We start from the raw sequence: 16,833 nt of genomic DNA, 5'->3' as shown, positions 1-16,833 counted from the left end.
GTCAGTTAGGACATCTACTTTGTGCATGACACAAGTCATTTTTCCAACAATTGTTTACAAGACAGATTATTTCACTGTATCACAATTCCAGTGGGTCAGAAGTTTACATACACTAAGTTGACTGTGCCTTTAAAACAGCATGGAAAATTCCAGAAAATGTCATGGCTTTAGAAGCTTCTGATAGGCTAATTGACATCATTTGAGTCAATTGGAGGTGTACCTGTGGATGTATTTCAAGGCCTACCTTCAAACTCAGTGCCTCTTTGCTTGACATCATGGGAAATTTTAAAGAAATCAGCCAAGACCTCAGAAAAATTATTTGCAGACCTCTACAAGTCTGGTTCATCCTTGGGAGCAATTTCCAAATGCCTGAAGGTACCACGTTCACCTGTACAAACAATAGTACGCAAGTATAAACACCATGGGACCACGTAGCCATCATACCGCTCAGGAAGGAGATGCATTGTGTCTCCTAGAGATGAATGTACTTTGGTGTGAAAAGTGCAAATCAATCCCAGAACAACAGCAATGGACCTTGTGAATATGCTGGAGGAAACAGGTACAAAAGTATCTATATCCACAGTAAAACCAGTCCTATAATCAACATAACCTGAAAGGCCGCTCAGCAAGGAAGAAGCCACTGCTCCAAAACTGCCATACAAAAGCCAGACTACGGTTAGCAACTGCACATTGGGACAAAGATCGTACTTTTTGGAGAAATGTCCTCTGGTCTGATGAAACAAAAATAGAATTGTTTGGCCATAATGACCATTGTTATGTTTGGAGGTAAAAGGGGGAGGCTTGCAAGTCGAAGAACACCATCCCAACCGTGAAGCACGAGGGTGGCAGCATCCTGTTGTGGGGGTGCTTTGCTACAGGAGGGACTAGTGCACTTCACAAAATAGATGGCATCATGAGGTAGGAAAATGATGTGGATATATTGAAGCAACATCAAGTCATCAGTCAGGAAGTTAAAGCTTGGTCGCAAATGGGTCTTCCAAATGGACAATGACTCCAAGCATACTTCTGAAGTTGTGGCAAAATGGCTTAAGGACAACAAAGTCAAGGTATTGGAGTGGCCATCACAAAGCCCTGACCTCAATCCTATAGACATTTTGTGGGCAGAACTGAAAAAGTGTGTGCGAGCAAGGAGGCCTACAAACCTGACTCCGTTACACCAGCTCTGTCTAGGAGGAATGGGCCAAAATGCAACCAACTTAGTGGGAAGCTTGTGGAAGGCTACCCGAAAAGTTTGACCCAAGTTAAACCATTTTAAAGGCAATGCTACCAAATACTAATTGAGTGTATGTAAACTTCTGACCCACTGGAAATGTGATGGAAGAAATAAAAGCTGAAAAATAATTCTCTACTATTCTGAAATGTCACATTCTTACGTATAATCAAGTGGTGATCCTAACTAACCTAAGACAGGGGATTTTTATTAGGATTGAATGTCAGGAAATGTGAAAAACAGAGTTTAAATGTATTTGGCTAAGGTGTATGTAAACTTCCGACTTCAACTGTAATCGTGTGTGTGGGGTACAGAGATGAGGTAGTCATTCACAAATCATGTTAAACACTATTACTGCACACAGAGTGTCACGCTTGTCTGAATGAATGGACCAAGGCGCAGCTTACTTGGAGTTCCACATGTTTAATAAATATGAAACTCACCGAAAACAAAACGTGTCGTTCTGGGCTGCTCACAGGCAGCTACACAAAAACAAGATCCCACAAACAACAGGTGGAAAAGGCTGCCTAAATATGATCCCCAATCAGAGACAACGATAGACAGCTGCCTCTGATTGGGAACCATACCAGGCCAACAAAGAAATAGAAAACATAGATTTCCCACCCTCGTCACCCCCTGACCTAACCAAATAGAGAATTAAAAGGATCTCTAAGGTCAGGGTGTGACACAGAGTGAGTCCATGCAACTTATTATGTGACTTGTTCAGCAGATTTGTACTCCTGAACTTATTTAGGCTTGCCATAACAAAGGGGGGGAATACATATTGACTCAGGACATTTCAGCTTTTCATTTAAAAATACAAAAAAATACAATTCCACTTTGACATTATGGGGTATTGTGTGTGGGCCAGTGACAAAAAATCTCAATTGAATCCATTTTAAATTCAGGCTGTAAAAAAAGAGTGTGGAAAAAGTCAAGGGGTGTGAATACTTTCTGAAGGCACTGTATATTTGTCTAGTCTGAATAAATGAATGTTACATTTTGCCATTTTCTTGCATAAAGAATGTCTAATTGAATCATATCTGAATCTGTACCTTTTTGAACAAAAAAGGTGTAATCTAAAAGGCTTAAGGCCCCCAACAAAAGCCTTGCTCTGGGTTTCAGAAGGACATACATACTGTATGCAAGGTGCCCTTTTAAGATGCAGACAGGCTAATCATTTGTGATTGCGTCCTTGCCTCGTCCCACACATCTACTTTCTTGACCTTGGTTTTTTGACTGGCTCTATTTTGATTTGCCTGCTCGGCGTGCCAAAGGTTTTCAGAGTTATACTCTTTTTCTCTTGCCTTGAGGCAAGAGGTAGACATCATCCAAATATCTGCCAGGAAGCTTATTGATATGTGAATGTGATGGTCACACCGTAATAGTTATGCCGGCTACATAATTGAATGCATTGTATTGGAAAGCAATCTTCTCACTGTTAGAAATGGGGAGTTGGGAGGATTTCAAAAATATATATATATATACCTATAACATAATTGAGTTCATATACTCGATGTACAGCAGTCACATTTGGCTCTGCCAAGGCTGTGCTTGGGGAGAAGGGGGTAATTGTGAGGATGGCAATCAAAGGGGTCATGCGTTTCAATTGAGGGACACATGGATGCAGATGAATCAACACAACCTGTGTGTGTGTGTGTGCGTGTGTGTGTGTGTGTGTGAGAGCGCAAACTGCCCTATTTTTGTTACATCTCAAAGAAAAGACTTTCACCGTAGGACATAAAAATATAAACAACTGACCATATGGATATACGATAACCCGAAAGATGATTGGGATGTATTGTGGTGGTTGTGAATAGGCCCTGTGATGATGTAAATTGAAGAGGCCTTTAAAAGTGGAACGGCCTACTGCATATGCATCAAGGCACATCAAAGCCTTTTCAGGGGTCCTACATTTACATAGCGACATCACTGATGCTATGGGAACCCAGCAACCCTGTCTTTGGACCACTTCTGAATAAAGTGGGGGCTTGTGGAAGTCCTTCAGCACGATTAGAACAGGAGTCAAGGAAGTTCCCTTTGGTTTTCCTTTCCTTTAAAACGGGCTGAGGCTTGGAAGTCTGGCTCCTCGATGTTTGGATAGGCATCCTTGTAACGTGTGTGTTAGATACACATTTTGGTAAGGGCACTGGCACAAGAAACAAGGTATTTGTTGGTGTGAGTTGTGCGTTTGATTGATGGGACATGTACTGAGCTGTATTGATGGTTTTTCTAGGATTTCACTGACTGTGTGGCAACTATCATTTTTTATCCTTTAAGGCTATTTACCTGTTATGTGCTTGACTTGTGTGAATTCTGAACCATTGTTTCTTGTATGAGATTATAAAAGGTTTGTTTGTCTTTTGACACAACTGGTGAGGTTTTCCTTATTGGACACAACTGCCATGCACATTTGAAATCTTAAGTGCTCTCAATGTGAAAGACCACCGTCACAATTAACTATTGCTTCTTGAAATGATGCTCTATCAACAAAACACAGGGCTATTGACTGTTTTCTTTGTATTTTCAGGAGAGAAACGACAAAAATGAAAACCTACTCTGCTGTACAGTCTAAAGGTGAGTTTAGAATGCATTACAAAGCCAAAATAATGCTGTCTATCTTTGTCATATCTCCAAGCAGGCTAGTTAGTTGTTAGCAATAAGTTAGCAATATTGTGAACCACGTGAGATGTTATGTTATGCTAATGTCAGAATCATCCATCTTAGTATGGATCACAAATGGGTGTGAAAAGGGCACATGGACAATTATTCAAGATCTTGCTCTCTGTAATAGCCATGTTACATGTGTAATTAGTATGCATTTCACAATGACTATCGGTTCCTATTTGCATTTGAATATACCCCCCCCCCACCCCATCTCTGCTTTTATGAATTTCATGATTCAGTTTCAGGCGTCAAATGTTGGGTCTGTTATTTATTTTGTAGCTTTTTGGGGAGAGTCAGACGACAGCAACTCCGAGATAGAAGCAGCTCTGCGCCCTCAATACAATACGAACAATGACAACTCTGAGGATTTTTAGGACTGACTACCTGAGAAAAGGGATTCTTAACAGAAGCTGCTGAGAGAAAGCGCTTTAGAGAACATCTGCATACTGTTTATTTTTCTTCCATTTGTTACCCGACTAAACTCTCTCTACGTTGTAAACTGTATACATACTGTATCATAAAAAAGGTATAATGATAAACCTGATACCTCTTACTATGGTTAAAGTATGTGAAGAGTTTTCAAATGCACCGATGTTAACCCTGCTTCAGTCTCTTTATCTGAATGACTCTTACAACTCATAATAACAGCTTGAAATAGATTAAACGGGTCTTTTGAAGCGATTTGTTTGCACTAGGCTGGAAATCATGCATTTTGAATGCTGCTAGCATCTCCGAGTGGTCTGCATCTAGCATGCTTGAGTGTAGTGACGTGAGTCACCTGTGAAATGACAAAGAACAATGGCCACTCTGGATGTTACCAAACGACCTGCGGACCTGTTGAAGTGGCCCATCGCCCAGGACAAGATGTACCGTCGTGTTAACAGATCCACAATGATCACAATGTATGTTTTTGAAACAAGTTGTACTTATATAGAATGATTATATCAGACCTGTATTCTTTTTCCTTTTTCATTTCCCATGGGCCTTTTCATTTGCTATGACATTTCAAACTCACTCATTTTTTATTGCTCAGAAGAATTACAATCATGTTTTCATGTTCTATTTTTTTTATAATGCTTTGTGATCAAATTACGTGTCGAGTAGACATACAGTACTCAAAAGACATTAATTAATTTTGTGGGAAAAAACATGCAGTTTGTTAAACCCATCAACCTCCCTCCTCCCATCCACCCTTTTCCCTTTCACCCTTCAAGTAGCAGTGCATGTCAATGACAGTGACTATTCATTACACTAGTTAAAATGCCTTGGAAATAAATTCACCTGAACCATGCAGCGTCTCCACTGGCCCTCAGCCTGTTTTCCACTTCTGTAAATAACCTCTTGTGAGAGGTCGCCTTTCTGAATCGTACATGAAAGTTCATCTGTATCATGTCTATAGAATATCGAACATTTGTAAAGCCATGTTATGTTGTAATATTGTAAAAGCCCCTGGCGTTCAGTACATCGGTAGGATTCCATTAGTCAGCTTTTAGGTGACTTTATATGCCTGAACCTTCTAAAGTAGGACTCCACGCTCATTACCAGTAATGGCTTCAGCCAGCCCTGCACCTCACGCAGAAAGGGAATGTGTCGGGATCATTTGGAGTTTGCTAAAAGGCTCCCTAACATAATATCCGTGTTAAGGAGCAGGTCAACAGATACTTGGTGCAGCAGATAACTCTGTGAGAGGAGGTATATTGTACAAAATACACAGAGTATACCAAACATTAGGAACACCTTCCTATTAAGTTGTACCTCCACCCCCCACACACACACACCTTTTTGCCCTTAGAACAGCCTCAAATCATCGGGGGATGGACTACAAGGTGTCAAGCGTTCCACAATGGAGTCAACCACTGGTCCTGTTTGACTCCAATGCTTCCCACAGTTGTGTCAAGTTGGCTTGATGTCCTTTCGGTTGTGGACCATTCTTGATACACACAGGAAACGGTTGAGCGTGAAAAATCCAGCAGTGTTGCAGTTCTTGTTACAACCGGTGTGCCTGGCACCTACCATAACCTACCATACCCTGTTCAAAGGCACTTCAATCTTTTGTCTTGCCCATTCACCCTCTGAATGGCCCACATACACAATCTCATGTCTCAAGGTTTAAAAATCCTTCTTTAACCTGTCTCCCCTTCATCTACACTGATTGAAGTGGATATAACAAGTGACATCAATAAGGGATCATAGCTTTTACCTGGTCAGTCTGTCATGGAAAGAGCAGGTGTTCTTAATGTTTTGTACACTCGGTGTATAACAACACAATAAATAGCTTGGAAGATAACTTTTCCTGATAGACACAGTGGTAGCAGGCTGCAAATCATTTTTTACATTTTTTATTTAATTAACCTTTATTTAACTAGGCAAGTCAGTTAAGAGAAAATTCTTATTTACAATGACGGCCTATCAAAAGGCCTACTGCGGGGACGGGGGATTAAAAAATAAATACAATTTAAATATAGGACAAAACACATCACGACAAGAGAGACAACACAACACTACATAAAGAGAGACCTAAAGACAACAACATAGCAAGGCAGCAACACAACATGGTACAAACATTATTGGGCACAGACAACAGCACAAAGGGCAAGAAGGTAGAGACAACAATACATCACACTAAGCAGCCACAACTGTCAGTAAGCGTGTCCATGATTGAGTCTTTGAATGAAGAGATTGAGATAAAACTGTCCAGTTTGAGTGTTTGTTGCAGCTCTTTCTAGTCGCTAGCTGCAGTCAGCTGAAAAGAGAAGTGACCCAGGGATGTGTGAGGCTCTTGCTGCCAAGGGAATGCCTGACAACTGGAAAGACGTTTTGGACACTACAGTGAAAATGGTTAACTTTGTTAAAGCAGGGCCCTTGAACTCTCGTGTATTTTCTGCATTATGCAATGATTTGGGCAGCGACAATGTAACGCTTTTACAACATACACTGCAACATGGTGCGCTGGTTATCAAGGGGCAAAGTATAGACACGTTTTTTAACGTTGAGAGACGAGAAAGTTTTCTTTACTGACCATCATTTTCACTTGTCTGACACACGACTGGCCTATCTGGGTGATGTTTTTTCTCGCCTGAATGATCTGAATCGAGGATTACAGGGAGACTCTCAAAGACTCTGCAACTATATTCAATGTGCGGGACAAAATTGAGGCTAGGACTAAGAAGTTGGAGATCTTTTCTGTCTGCATTAACAAGGACAACACACAGGTCTTTCCATCATATGATTTTTTGTGTGCAAATGACCTCAAAGCTTATGGAAAATGTCAAATGTGATATGCGAAGCACCTCAGTGAGCTGGGTGCGCAATTACTCAGGTACTGGATTCATTATCCCTTTCATGCCCTGCCTACAGTTCAGTTACCGATATCTGAACAAGAGCTTCATCAAAATTGCAACAAGCAGTTCTGTGAAAATTTAATTGAATCAGAAGCCACTGCCAGATTTCTGGATAGGGCTGCGCTCAGAGTTTCTTGCCTTGGCAAATCGCGCTGGTAAGACACTGATGCCCGTTGCAACCACGTACCAATGTGAGAGTGGATTCTCGGCCCTCACTAGCATGAAAACGAAATACAGGCACCGACTGTGTGTGGAAAACGATGTAAGACTGAAACTCTCTCCAATACAACCCAACATTGCAGAGTTACGTGCATCCTTTCAAGCACACCCTTCTCATTAACCTGTAGTGAGTTATTCACAATTTGTGATGAACAAATAAGGTTTCGTATGTAAGATGGTTAAATAAAGAGCAAAATTATTGATTATTATTATATTATTATTTGTGCCCTGGTCCTATAAGAGCACTTTGTGACTTCCCACGAGCCAGGTTGTGACAAAAACTCATACTCATTCTTATGTTTAATAAATGTATCGTATAGTGTGTGTGTGGCAGGCTTACAATGATGGCCAAAAAACAACATTTGAGAGTGCGCTGACACTGGTGCTAGAGGGGGTACGCAGTTGGAGGTTGAATGTGTGAAGGGGTACTGGACTATAAAAAGTTTGGGAACCACTGGTCTACCGTATCAAAAGCTTTGGCCAAGTCAATAAAAATACCAGCACAACATTTAGGACCTTTAAGGTTGCAGTGACACATCCATAACCTGAGTGGAAACCAGATTGCATACCCGAGAGAATACTATAGACATCAAGAAAGCCAGTCAGTTGATTATTGACAAGTTTTTCCAACACTTTTGAGAAACAGGGCAAAATAGAAATAGGCCTATAACAGTTAGGATCAGCTTGATCTCCCCCTTTAAATAAAGGACGAACCGTAGCTGCCTTCCAAGCAATTGGAACCTCCCCAGAGAGGAGAGACAGGTTAAAAAGATCAGAGATAGGCTTGGCGATAATAGGGGCTCTCACCTTAAAGAAGAAAGGATCTAAACCATCTGACGCAGATGCTTTTTTGGGGTCAAGTTTAAGGAGCTCCTTTGGCACCTCAGACTCAGTGACTGCCTGCAGGGAGAAACTTTGTAGCGTGGCAGGGGAAAAAAAGAGGGAGAAGCATCGGGGATAGTCACAGAATGGGTGGGAGTTGAGGAAATGTTGGACGGGCAAGGAGGCATGGCTGGGTCAAATAGGAATCCTGACTTAATGAAGTGGTGATTAAAGAGCTCATTCATGTGCTTCTTGTCAGTGACAACCACATCATCCACATTAAGGGACATGGGCAGCTGTGAGGGAGAGAGTTTATTCTCCAGGTCTTTAACCGTTTTCCAGAATTTCTTGGGGTTAGACCCACAGAGAGAGAACTGCTCCTTAAGGGAACTACCTTTGGCCTTCCGGATAGCCTGAGTGCACTTATTTCTCATTTTCCTGATTTTTCTATTCTCTATATTGGTTAGGTCGGGTGTGACTAGGGTGGGTTATCTAGGTGATTTATACATCTATGTTGGCCTGGTATGGTTCCCAATCAGAGACAGCTGTTTATCGTTGTCTCTGATTTGGGCTCATATTTAGGCAGCCATTTCCCCTTTGTGTTTTGTGGGATCTTGACTATGGATAGTTGCCTGTTAGCACTATTGTTAGCTTCACGTTTAGTTTGAGATTTATTGTTTTGTTTTGCTGTGAGTTTCACTTAGTAATAAAAAGATGTGGAACCCAGATCACGCTGCGCTTTGGTCCACTCATTATAACGATCGTGACAATTGTACAGCAATTTCATCAGGTAACATGAATATATAGCCGGCAAGAGGTGGTTAGGATAGGATGGGAGGGCAAAAGTCTGTGTAACCAATAGAGAGTCAGAGTCCCGAGTGTGGGAACAAACATAGTCTGTCCCACGGTTGGGTTAAGAAAGTTTGTAGTCAACAAAGCATGCAGGATTCATGAGGAAAATAGCAAAATGCATAAGAAAGAAATTCAATATATAACGACTTGGGGCTAGCCATTGTAAGTGCAGAGTCACTCGCCCCAACAGTGCGTGTGTGCTGGAGGTGAGCGAAAGCTCGGGAGAGATGGGGGAGTGTGGTGGGGGTACCTGTACCAGACAGGGGGAGACAGGCCAGGGCAGACGGTGAACAGATCGCCAGGTGGAATCCAAGCAGCAGTGCAGCAGGAAACAGGAGTGTCATACCCACTTGGGAGAAGCTTTTATTTTTGGAGGCAGAGTTCTTGTAGAAAATTCCAGTGAATGGTCTTTCAACAGCATGAGGGGGCTTCAGAGGATGCTTCAAAGGCTCCTGCCACTTGTTGGGCCCAAAGGCCTCGACACCTTTTACTTCACACCTTAGTGCTAATTGAATTTGCATCTGGTCTGTCCTTGCAAGCCTTAACTCAGCATTCAATCCCCATAAAGTAAAATATATCATTGTAATGTACTTTATTTTTAATTTTTAATTTTTCTTCTTGGCTTTCAAAATAGCATCAGACCAAACACTACTTACTCAGTTCCAGGTTGGATGGTGTCCTCAGTTCTCTGCTGTTTGTTTGCTAGAGCACCCTGACATGTCAGGGGAGATTCTGTGATTCAAGGCTCAATGGCTTCTTGAAGTATACATACTTATTGGATAATACAGACGATATTAGACCATCGGCTCTTCAACATACAGTATGAGATCTGTTGTTGAAGCATCAAACATGGGCTACTTGCAATATGGGTCATTTTACATACGATCATCACTCCCAATTACAAAGCCAAGTCTTAGTTGGATGTGATGTGAACACATGCCATATAATGTGTAGTTTCTATCACAACGGATATGTCTACCATAGAAAAAATGCTCTTTTATGCTTGTGTATGGCCATGCAGGATGCACTCATAGCACTCATAACAAACCATTTAACCAACAGTGTGAGTGTTCACTTTCAATTTCCTAAGTTTACAATTACACAAAAAGTAGCTTTGATTTGCATCTATTAAACCATAAAGCAATGAATAGGTCACTGTTATTAAAAACACCTGCGGCACCTTCAGCAGGGTTCAGATACTCACACACACACACACACACGTACTGTATACAGTACATTCATGCTACACACATACATACTGTATACAGTACATTCATGCTACAACTGCCGCTACCAGACTCTGGTTACTGAACAATTTATACACTTTTCCCCCAATCCCCCTTCCCCAAAACACATGTAAATATTGGACATTATACAACAGGTGGGTCTAATCCTGGATGCTGATTGGTTAAAACCAACCGGTGTCTTCAACATGTTACCACCGGCTAAAGCTATGACGTTGAAATGCCTATTTACTCTGTTCCATCTCACTGCGCAATCCACTGTCTCATCAGGCCAGCCAGGCAATTTCTAAACTTGATCTTCACTATAAAAGGCATCTAGACATTATCTCCCGTTTCTTTCAGACTAGCGTTTGGTTTTCAACTGCAGAGATTTGTATAAACCTTGCTGTCTGTCTCTCCAACATTTGCAACATTGTTTCAATATTGAAATGAGATCTCCAGCTGTAGTAATGAACTTGTCGGGACGAGACAGACAGGCAGACAGCTTTTCTTAGCCAGTCGAAATCATGCATCAGCTGGCATCGTTTTTATGGATCTACAGAAAGAAATGTCAATAGAAACAGCTAAAATTAAACGCAATGCAGCTAGTTTGCAGTCTTTCCAGCTTCCGTTTAAAGTGATTGTGTTAGCTGTGTTGTTGGCTAGCTCCTCTGAACAACAGTGTCCTGACTAGAGAGCACATTTTCTTGACTTGGTCTCCGGCCCTAACACCCGTGCCAATATATCCTCCCAACACCAGCTTCTCGGGCATTATCACTTAAATCAATTCTGCCTTCTTGTATACTTATGCTAAAATTTTTATTTTATTCTACTGAGCCAATTACTTTATGATCATATTCTTTTATTTTTTGTATTTCTTAATTTGTTGCATTGTCGTGAAGGAACCTGCAAGTAAGCATTTTGTTGGATGGTGTATACCATGTGTGTGTGCAGTGGTGGTTTTAGCATGTCAATCGTGGGGCAAACTCACTACACGACACAACACAAAACTAAACAATACATTAATTGGACTACAACAGTGACAAACGGTGCCCATAAACTGTTAGGGCCTACATGAAGCTGTCCCAACAGCAGTCCCAACACCTTACCACTGCTACCCCTGGCTATTAGCGGAGCCTTTTCTGGCAGCAAAACTGTTCTAAAATGTGCGCCGCACATGTGAGCGGTTTCATGGACAGAGCTGGGACTATCCATTATATATTTTGAAAGAAGGGGGTCTAAATATGCTACTATCATGGGTTGCTAATATGATTTGGCTGTTAGACAATGAAAGAAAGTTGAAAGAAAACCAATAGAACAAGAGAAGGCCTATGAGTGAGTCTTTATAAAAATAAAATAAAAAGTATTGCCTCCACGTTTCTATGATGGGATTTTGGCTATAGGCTACTTTCAAGTAAAGTAAGACATGCCTCATAATATGAAGTAAAGCGTCCAGGTTTCAAACAATTAAGGAATAGAAAAAATATAGCCATGCTAATGATAGGCTTAACCATCTTCTGGTAGATGGGAAGGCTTTCCCAAATTAAATGTTAACTATAGTAGCTACAAAGTAGCTGTCAGAATGATATCATGATTATTTGCATCAATCTGAAAACCTATGCATTTTGTTTTACATTAATCTGTTTCAATGGTAGGCCTACTATTAGCCTACTTGCACAGTACAGCTTGTGTTTGCCCTACTGTGAAAGACCAATACGGGATTCATAATTTTTTATTATTCAGTGTAGGCCTATGTCACTGTTTCTCATAGTCAACATACTATAACTAACGCATTAGTAAACCCTCTACAGTCATGCAGTGCAGTGTACAGTCAGAAAGCAGTTTAGCAGTTACACCGGTGGGTCCCGCTGGCAATACATTTATAAAATCTAAATCTTACCTTGACTTGGAAGAGTTCCAGTGTTGGATAGCCATAGCAAGTGTCATGACTGTCCTGGTCAGGTCAGGTTACAGGAGACCACAACCCTACAGATTATCTCTCACCCCCAACAGAGGAGGAGAGATCTAGGGGTCTGAAGATGTGGGGGTTTTATGACCCCTCACGTCCCTGATAAATCTTAGGCCACACAACATTCCTGTGTCCCCTCAATATGGAGAACCAGCTTCAGAACATTAAACATGAAATAAAGGGACTTTGGAACAATGGTTTCCGTCAGCCACAATGGTGGTCATGACGATAGATTGAATATGAAAATGTATGTCATTTTTGTTTTGTTATTAAAGGTTAATAGATGATGTTATTACGAAAACATTGTAACGTCAACAGTTTACCTAGTATATGTTTGATGTTTCAACATTGTACGTAGTGTGGAAAATGTCCAAATCAAAGAGAATGCTTTGGTAAAGATGAAATGTGAAGTTAAAATTGGATTTGAGTCAAATCTAGACCATTCCTGTTAACTTGGTACGCCCAGAGAATTGCCCTAAAGGCCGTTATGCCCACTTCTGACCCGAGGGTATAAAACCTGTGAGTGAAGAATTTACAGATGAGACTAAGTGACCCAAGCTACAGCCGAGGTCTAAAAAGTCAACAAACCCAAAACGCAAGTTTGAAGACAAAGAAATCTTTTTCTACCCAAGCTACGAATGATTAGCTGTGTCTAAGCGGGTGAATTCAAGTCGAACCACCTAGCCTCCACTCCCCATCGAATTGTGGTATCTACACTGTTTCATTCCTACGCTGTGAGCTCTGAGCTACAGAGCTGTCTGTCCTCAGAAGAGCCCTTCCAGAGCAAGGGCGAGGGAACAGACTCCTAAGCCAAAAGGACACGGACATCGTGAGGACAACCAAAGAGTTGCGCCGGAGAAGTGCGTCATTGAGCAGTCCGAACGGTCCACGCGGAGAATCCACGGAGACCTTCCCCACGTAATTACATCATTATATTCTGCCCCATAAGAGCAGCAGTTTGGGGCAAGGCTAGGGTTAGAATAAGCATAGCTGACAAATTCACCCAAATGTATATGTCTCTTGTGTACTTTCTCTTTTTCTCTCTCCTTTAAATCCCCATTTTGGGTAACACGCGCCATAGTGTGTTGGCGCGTTATACTAAGTTCTAATCCATAGCCTAGAATGTGTTTTTGTGTATGTATATCTTTTATCATCATTTTAGCTTTCTAGTAAATAAATAATCAACTAAGATTGGTGTGGTACGAACTCATTGGTGAGACCCGGGTCCGTGCAGATTCCCGGATTATGCGACGTTCAGAACGAGACTGCAGAGGTAACTGATTAATTAGCGGCTGTTGTAAAATCAATATTCTGATATTCTTTGAGTTCATTTGGGAAATAGAAACTCAATAAAACAAATTTTCCCATGGTGTCCCAGGTTAATGAGTTAATAATTGCTTGATTCAGTTAATCACGCAATTAGAAACCTTTAATCATTCGATGAGCAACAGTTGTCACATTAACTAATACAATGTCACGACACCAGCTAGGCTAAACTAGGCACCTGCATTCGCTAGCTAAGTGAACGTTTAAAAAAAAACACAACCAAATATAGCTAGGTCGCTCTCTCTCCCTCTCTCTCTCTCTCTCTCTTGCTTCATATTAATTTTGAAATAACTTAATTTGTTCAAAACTGTTAAACTGTTGTCTCTCTCTCTATTTGAGTTAACTACTCAACTACTAGTGGTGCCAGCTAGCTGTAGCTTATGCTTTCAATACTAGATTCATTGACTGATCATTTGATTGGGTGGACAACATGTCAGTTCATGCTGCAAGAGCTCTGATAGGTTGGAGGACGTCCTCCGGAAGTTGTCATATTTACTGTGTAAGTCTATGGAAGTGGGTAAGAACCATGAGCCTCCTATGTTTTGTAAGGAAGTCAATGGACCCAGAGAAGGACAGAAGCTAGCTGGTGCTACACTGTGGTGCTACCCTACAGAGGTCTTCTGAGGCTACTGTAAACCTTCATTGCAAAACTGTGTATTTTAATCAGTTATTTGGTGACGTGAATATATTTAGTATAGTTTTATCTAAAAAGTTTAACTTTAAAGTTTCACTATTTTATTTGGTCCTCCCCTTCCGCCTCCGGGGAGCCTCTATTGATGTGTATCCTCTACATACAACTAATAAAACCTTGAATAGATTGTTGTGTCTTGCAATTCTATGGGCAACACCCTGTAGGGCAGGCCTATGTTCCTGTTTAAAATGCCCCGCAGTGTCTTTGAGGCATCCGAAAGTGCTGTAGAAATGAAAAATTCACTCTCCATCAAATCTCCAAAGAGTTCCCTCTTGGAGCAGAGAATGCCTAATATAAAGAAGCTCTATGCCTTTTTGTACCATGCAAGATGAATTCCTTTCCACTGGAAGGCAACTGTTTATTTTACCTGTATACTTCTTGCATACAGTATCTCAAGGACACATGAAGGACATGCTTTTAGTTTATCACGTTGGTAAATGCTCCAGTCTAAAGTGCTCCCACAAAGCCTTTTCATGGCTCCAATCAAGGTAAAGAAACACCAACATAAAGTGTCTTAATAGGGCGTCGGGCCGCCACGAGCCGTCAGAACAGTTTCAATGAGCTTTGGCATAGATTCTACAAGTGTCTGGAACTCTATTGGAGGGATGCGACTCCATTATTCCGAGAAAGATTCCATCATTTGGTGTTTTGTTGATTGTGGTGGAAAATGCTGTCTCAGGCGCCTCTCCAGAATCTCCCATAAGTGTTCAATTGAGCTGAGGTCTGGTGACTGACACACACACATACACACACACTTTAAACCCCCTATGCTCCTTTAAGACCCCTCTTTCAAAGTCACTGAGATCTCTTCTTTTAGCCATGGTAGCCAAAAATAATGGGCAACTGGGCATTTTTATACATGACCCAAAGCATGATGGGATGTTAATTGCTTAAAATACTGAGGAACCACACCTGTGTGGAAGCACCTACTTTCAATATACTTTGTATCCCTCATTTACTCAACGGTTTCCTTTATTTTGGCAGTAACCTATACATGTATATGTATTGAATCCACTGATAGTATTCTGTCCACCAGGGAAAGCTGTAGGGGACAACGCTGGAGAAGGGAGGCAGGTACGGGGAGTCAACATTTCATTTGGAACGGACATGCAACAGGACAGGAACAGTGTCAGAACTGGGAAACACAAAGACAGACGACAATCAATGCAGAAGCAGGGAACAGAGCGCTGAACCAGACAGATATAGGGAAGGTAATGACAGAGGTGATTGAGTCCAGGTGAGTCCAATAATCGCTGATGCGCATGACGGAGGAAGGCAGGTGTGCGTAATGATGATGGCGGGAGTGCGCAATGCTGGGGAGCCTGGCGCCCTCGAGTGCCATGGTAGAAGTGCGGGAGCAGGCGTGACAGAAAGCCCTGTATCTGCCCCTCAGCACAGAATTAAATAGTTGTTTTGTCTGTTACAGTACCTTCAGAAAGTATTCATACCCCTTAAATTCCACATTTGGTTGTGTTACAGCCTGAATTCAAAATGTATTACTTTTTTTCTCTCACCCACACACAATAGACAATAATGATAAAGTGAAAACAGGTTTTGGGAATTCTTGCAAATATATTCAAAATTAAATACATAAATGTCTCATTTACATACAGTTGAAGTCGGAGGTTTACATGCACTTAGGTTGGAGTCATTAAAACTTGTTTTTCAACCACTCCACCATTTTTTTTTTTTGACCTATCCATCAATAGGTGAGGTGCCCTTCTTTGTGAGATATTGGTAAACCTCCCTGGTCTTTGTGGTTAAATCTGTGTTTGAAATTCACTGCTTGGCTTTAGGGACCTTACAGATACAGTTGAAGTCGGAAGTTTACATACACTTAAGTTGGAGTCATTAAAACTTGTTTTTCAACCACTCCACAAATTTCTTTTAAACAAACCATGGTTTTGGCAAGTTGGTTAGGACATCTACTTTATGCATGACACAAGTAATTTTTCCAAACATTGTTTACAGACAGATTATTTCACTTATAATTCACTGTATCACAATTCCAGTGGGTCAGAAGTTTACATACACTAAGTTGACTTTGGAAAATTCCAGAAAATGATGTCATGGCTTTAGAAGCATCTGATAGGCTAATTGACATCAATTCAGTCAATTGGAGGTGTACCTGTGGATGTATTTCAAGGCCTACCTTAAAACTCAGTGCCTCTTTGCTTGACATCATGGGAAAATCAAAAGAAATCAGCCAAGACCTCAGAAAATTATTGTAGACCTCCACAGGTCTGGTTCATCCTTGGGAGCAATTTCCAAATGCCTGAAGGTACCACGTTCATCTGTACAAACAATAGTACACAAGTATAAACACCATGGGTCCACGCAGCTGTCATACTGCTCAGGAAGGAGACGCGGTCTGTCTCCTAGAGATGAACGTACTTTGGTGCGAAAGGAAGAAGAAAGAAGCCACTGCTCCAAAACCGCCATAAAAAAGCCAGACTACGGTTTGTAACTGCACTTCCAAAGTTGTGGCAAAA

General features: G+C 41.3%; 1 protein-coding gene across 1 annotated transcript in view; it reads left to right on the top strand.

Moving 5' to 3' along the window:
* The window catches only part of LOC115138404 (centrosomal protein kizuna), a 37,528-nt gene extending 32,339 nt beyond the window's left edge, over nt 1-5,189 (top strand). The window contains 2 exon segments of the mRNA XM_029675221.2: nt 3,762-3,808; nt 4,178-5,189. Coding sequence (XP_029531081.2) covers nt 3,762-3,808; nt 4,178-4,272 — 142 coding nt within the window. The 3' untranslated portion in view covers nt 4,273-5,189.
* The last annotated feature ends 11,644 nt before the right edge of the window (nt 5,190-16,833 follow it).

This window comes from Oncorhynchus nerka, linkage group LG12 (genome assembly GCF_034236695.1).
Source record: "Oncorhynchus nerka isolate Pitt River linkage group LG12, Oner_Uvic_2.0, whole genome shotgun sequence".
Lineage (NCBI taxonomy): Eukaryota > Metazoa > Chordata > Actinopteri > Salmoniformes > Salmonidae > Oncorhynchus > Oncorhynchus nerka.
The sequence above is the reverse complement of the archived record's forward strand: the minus strand, read 5'-3'. Positions and strand labels throughout refer to the sequence as shown.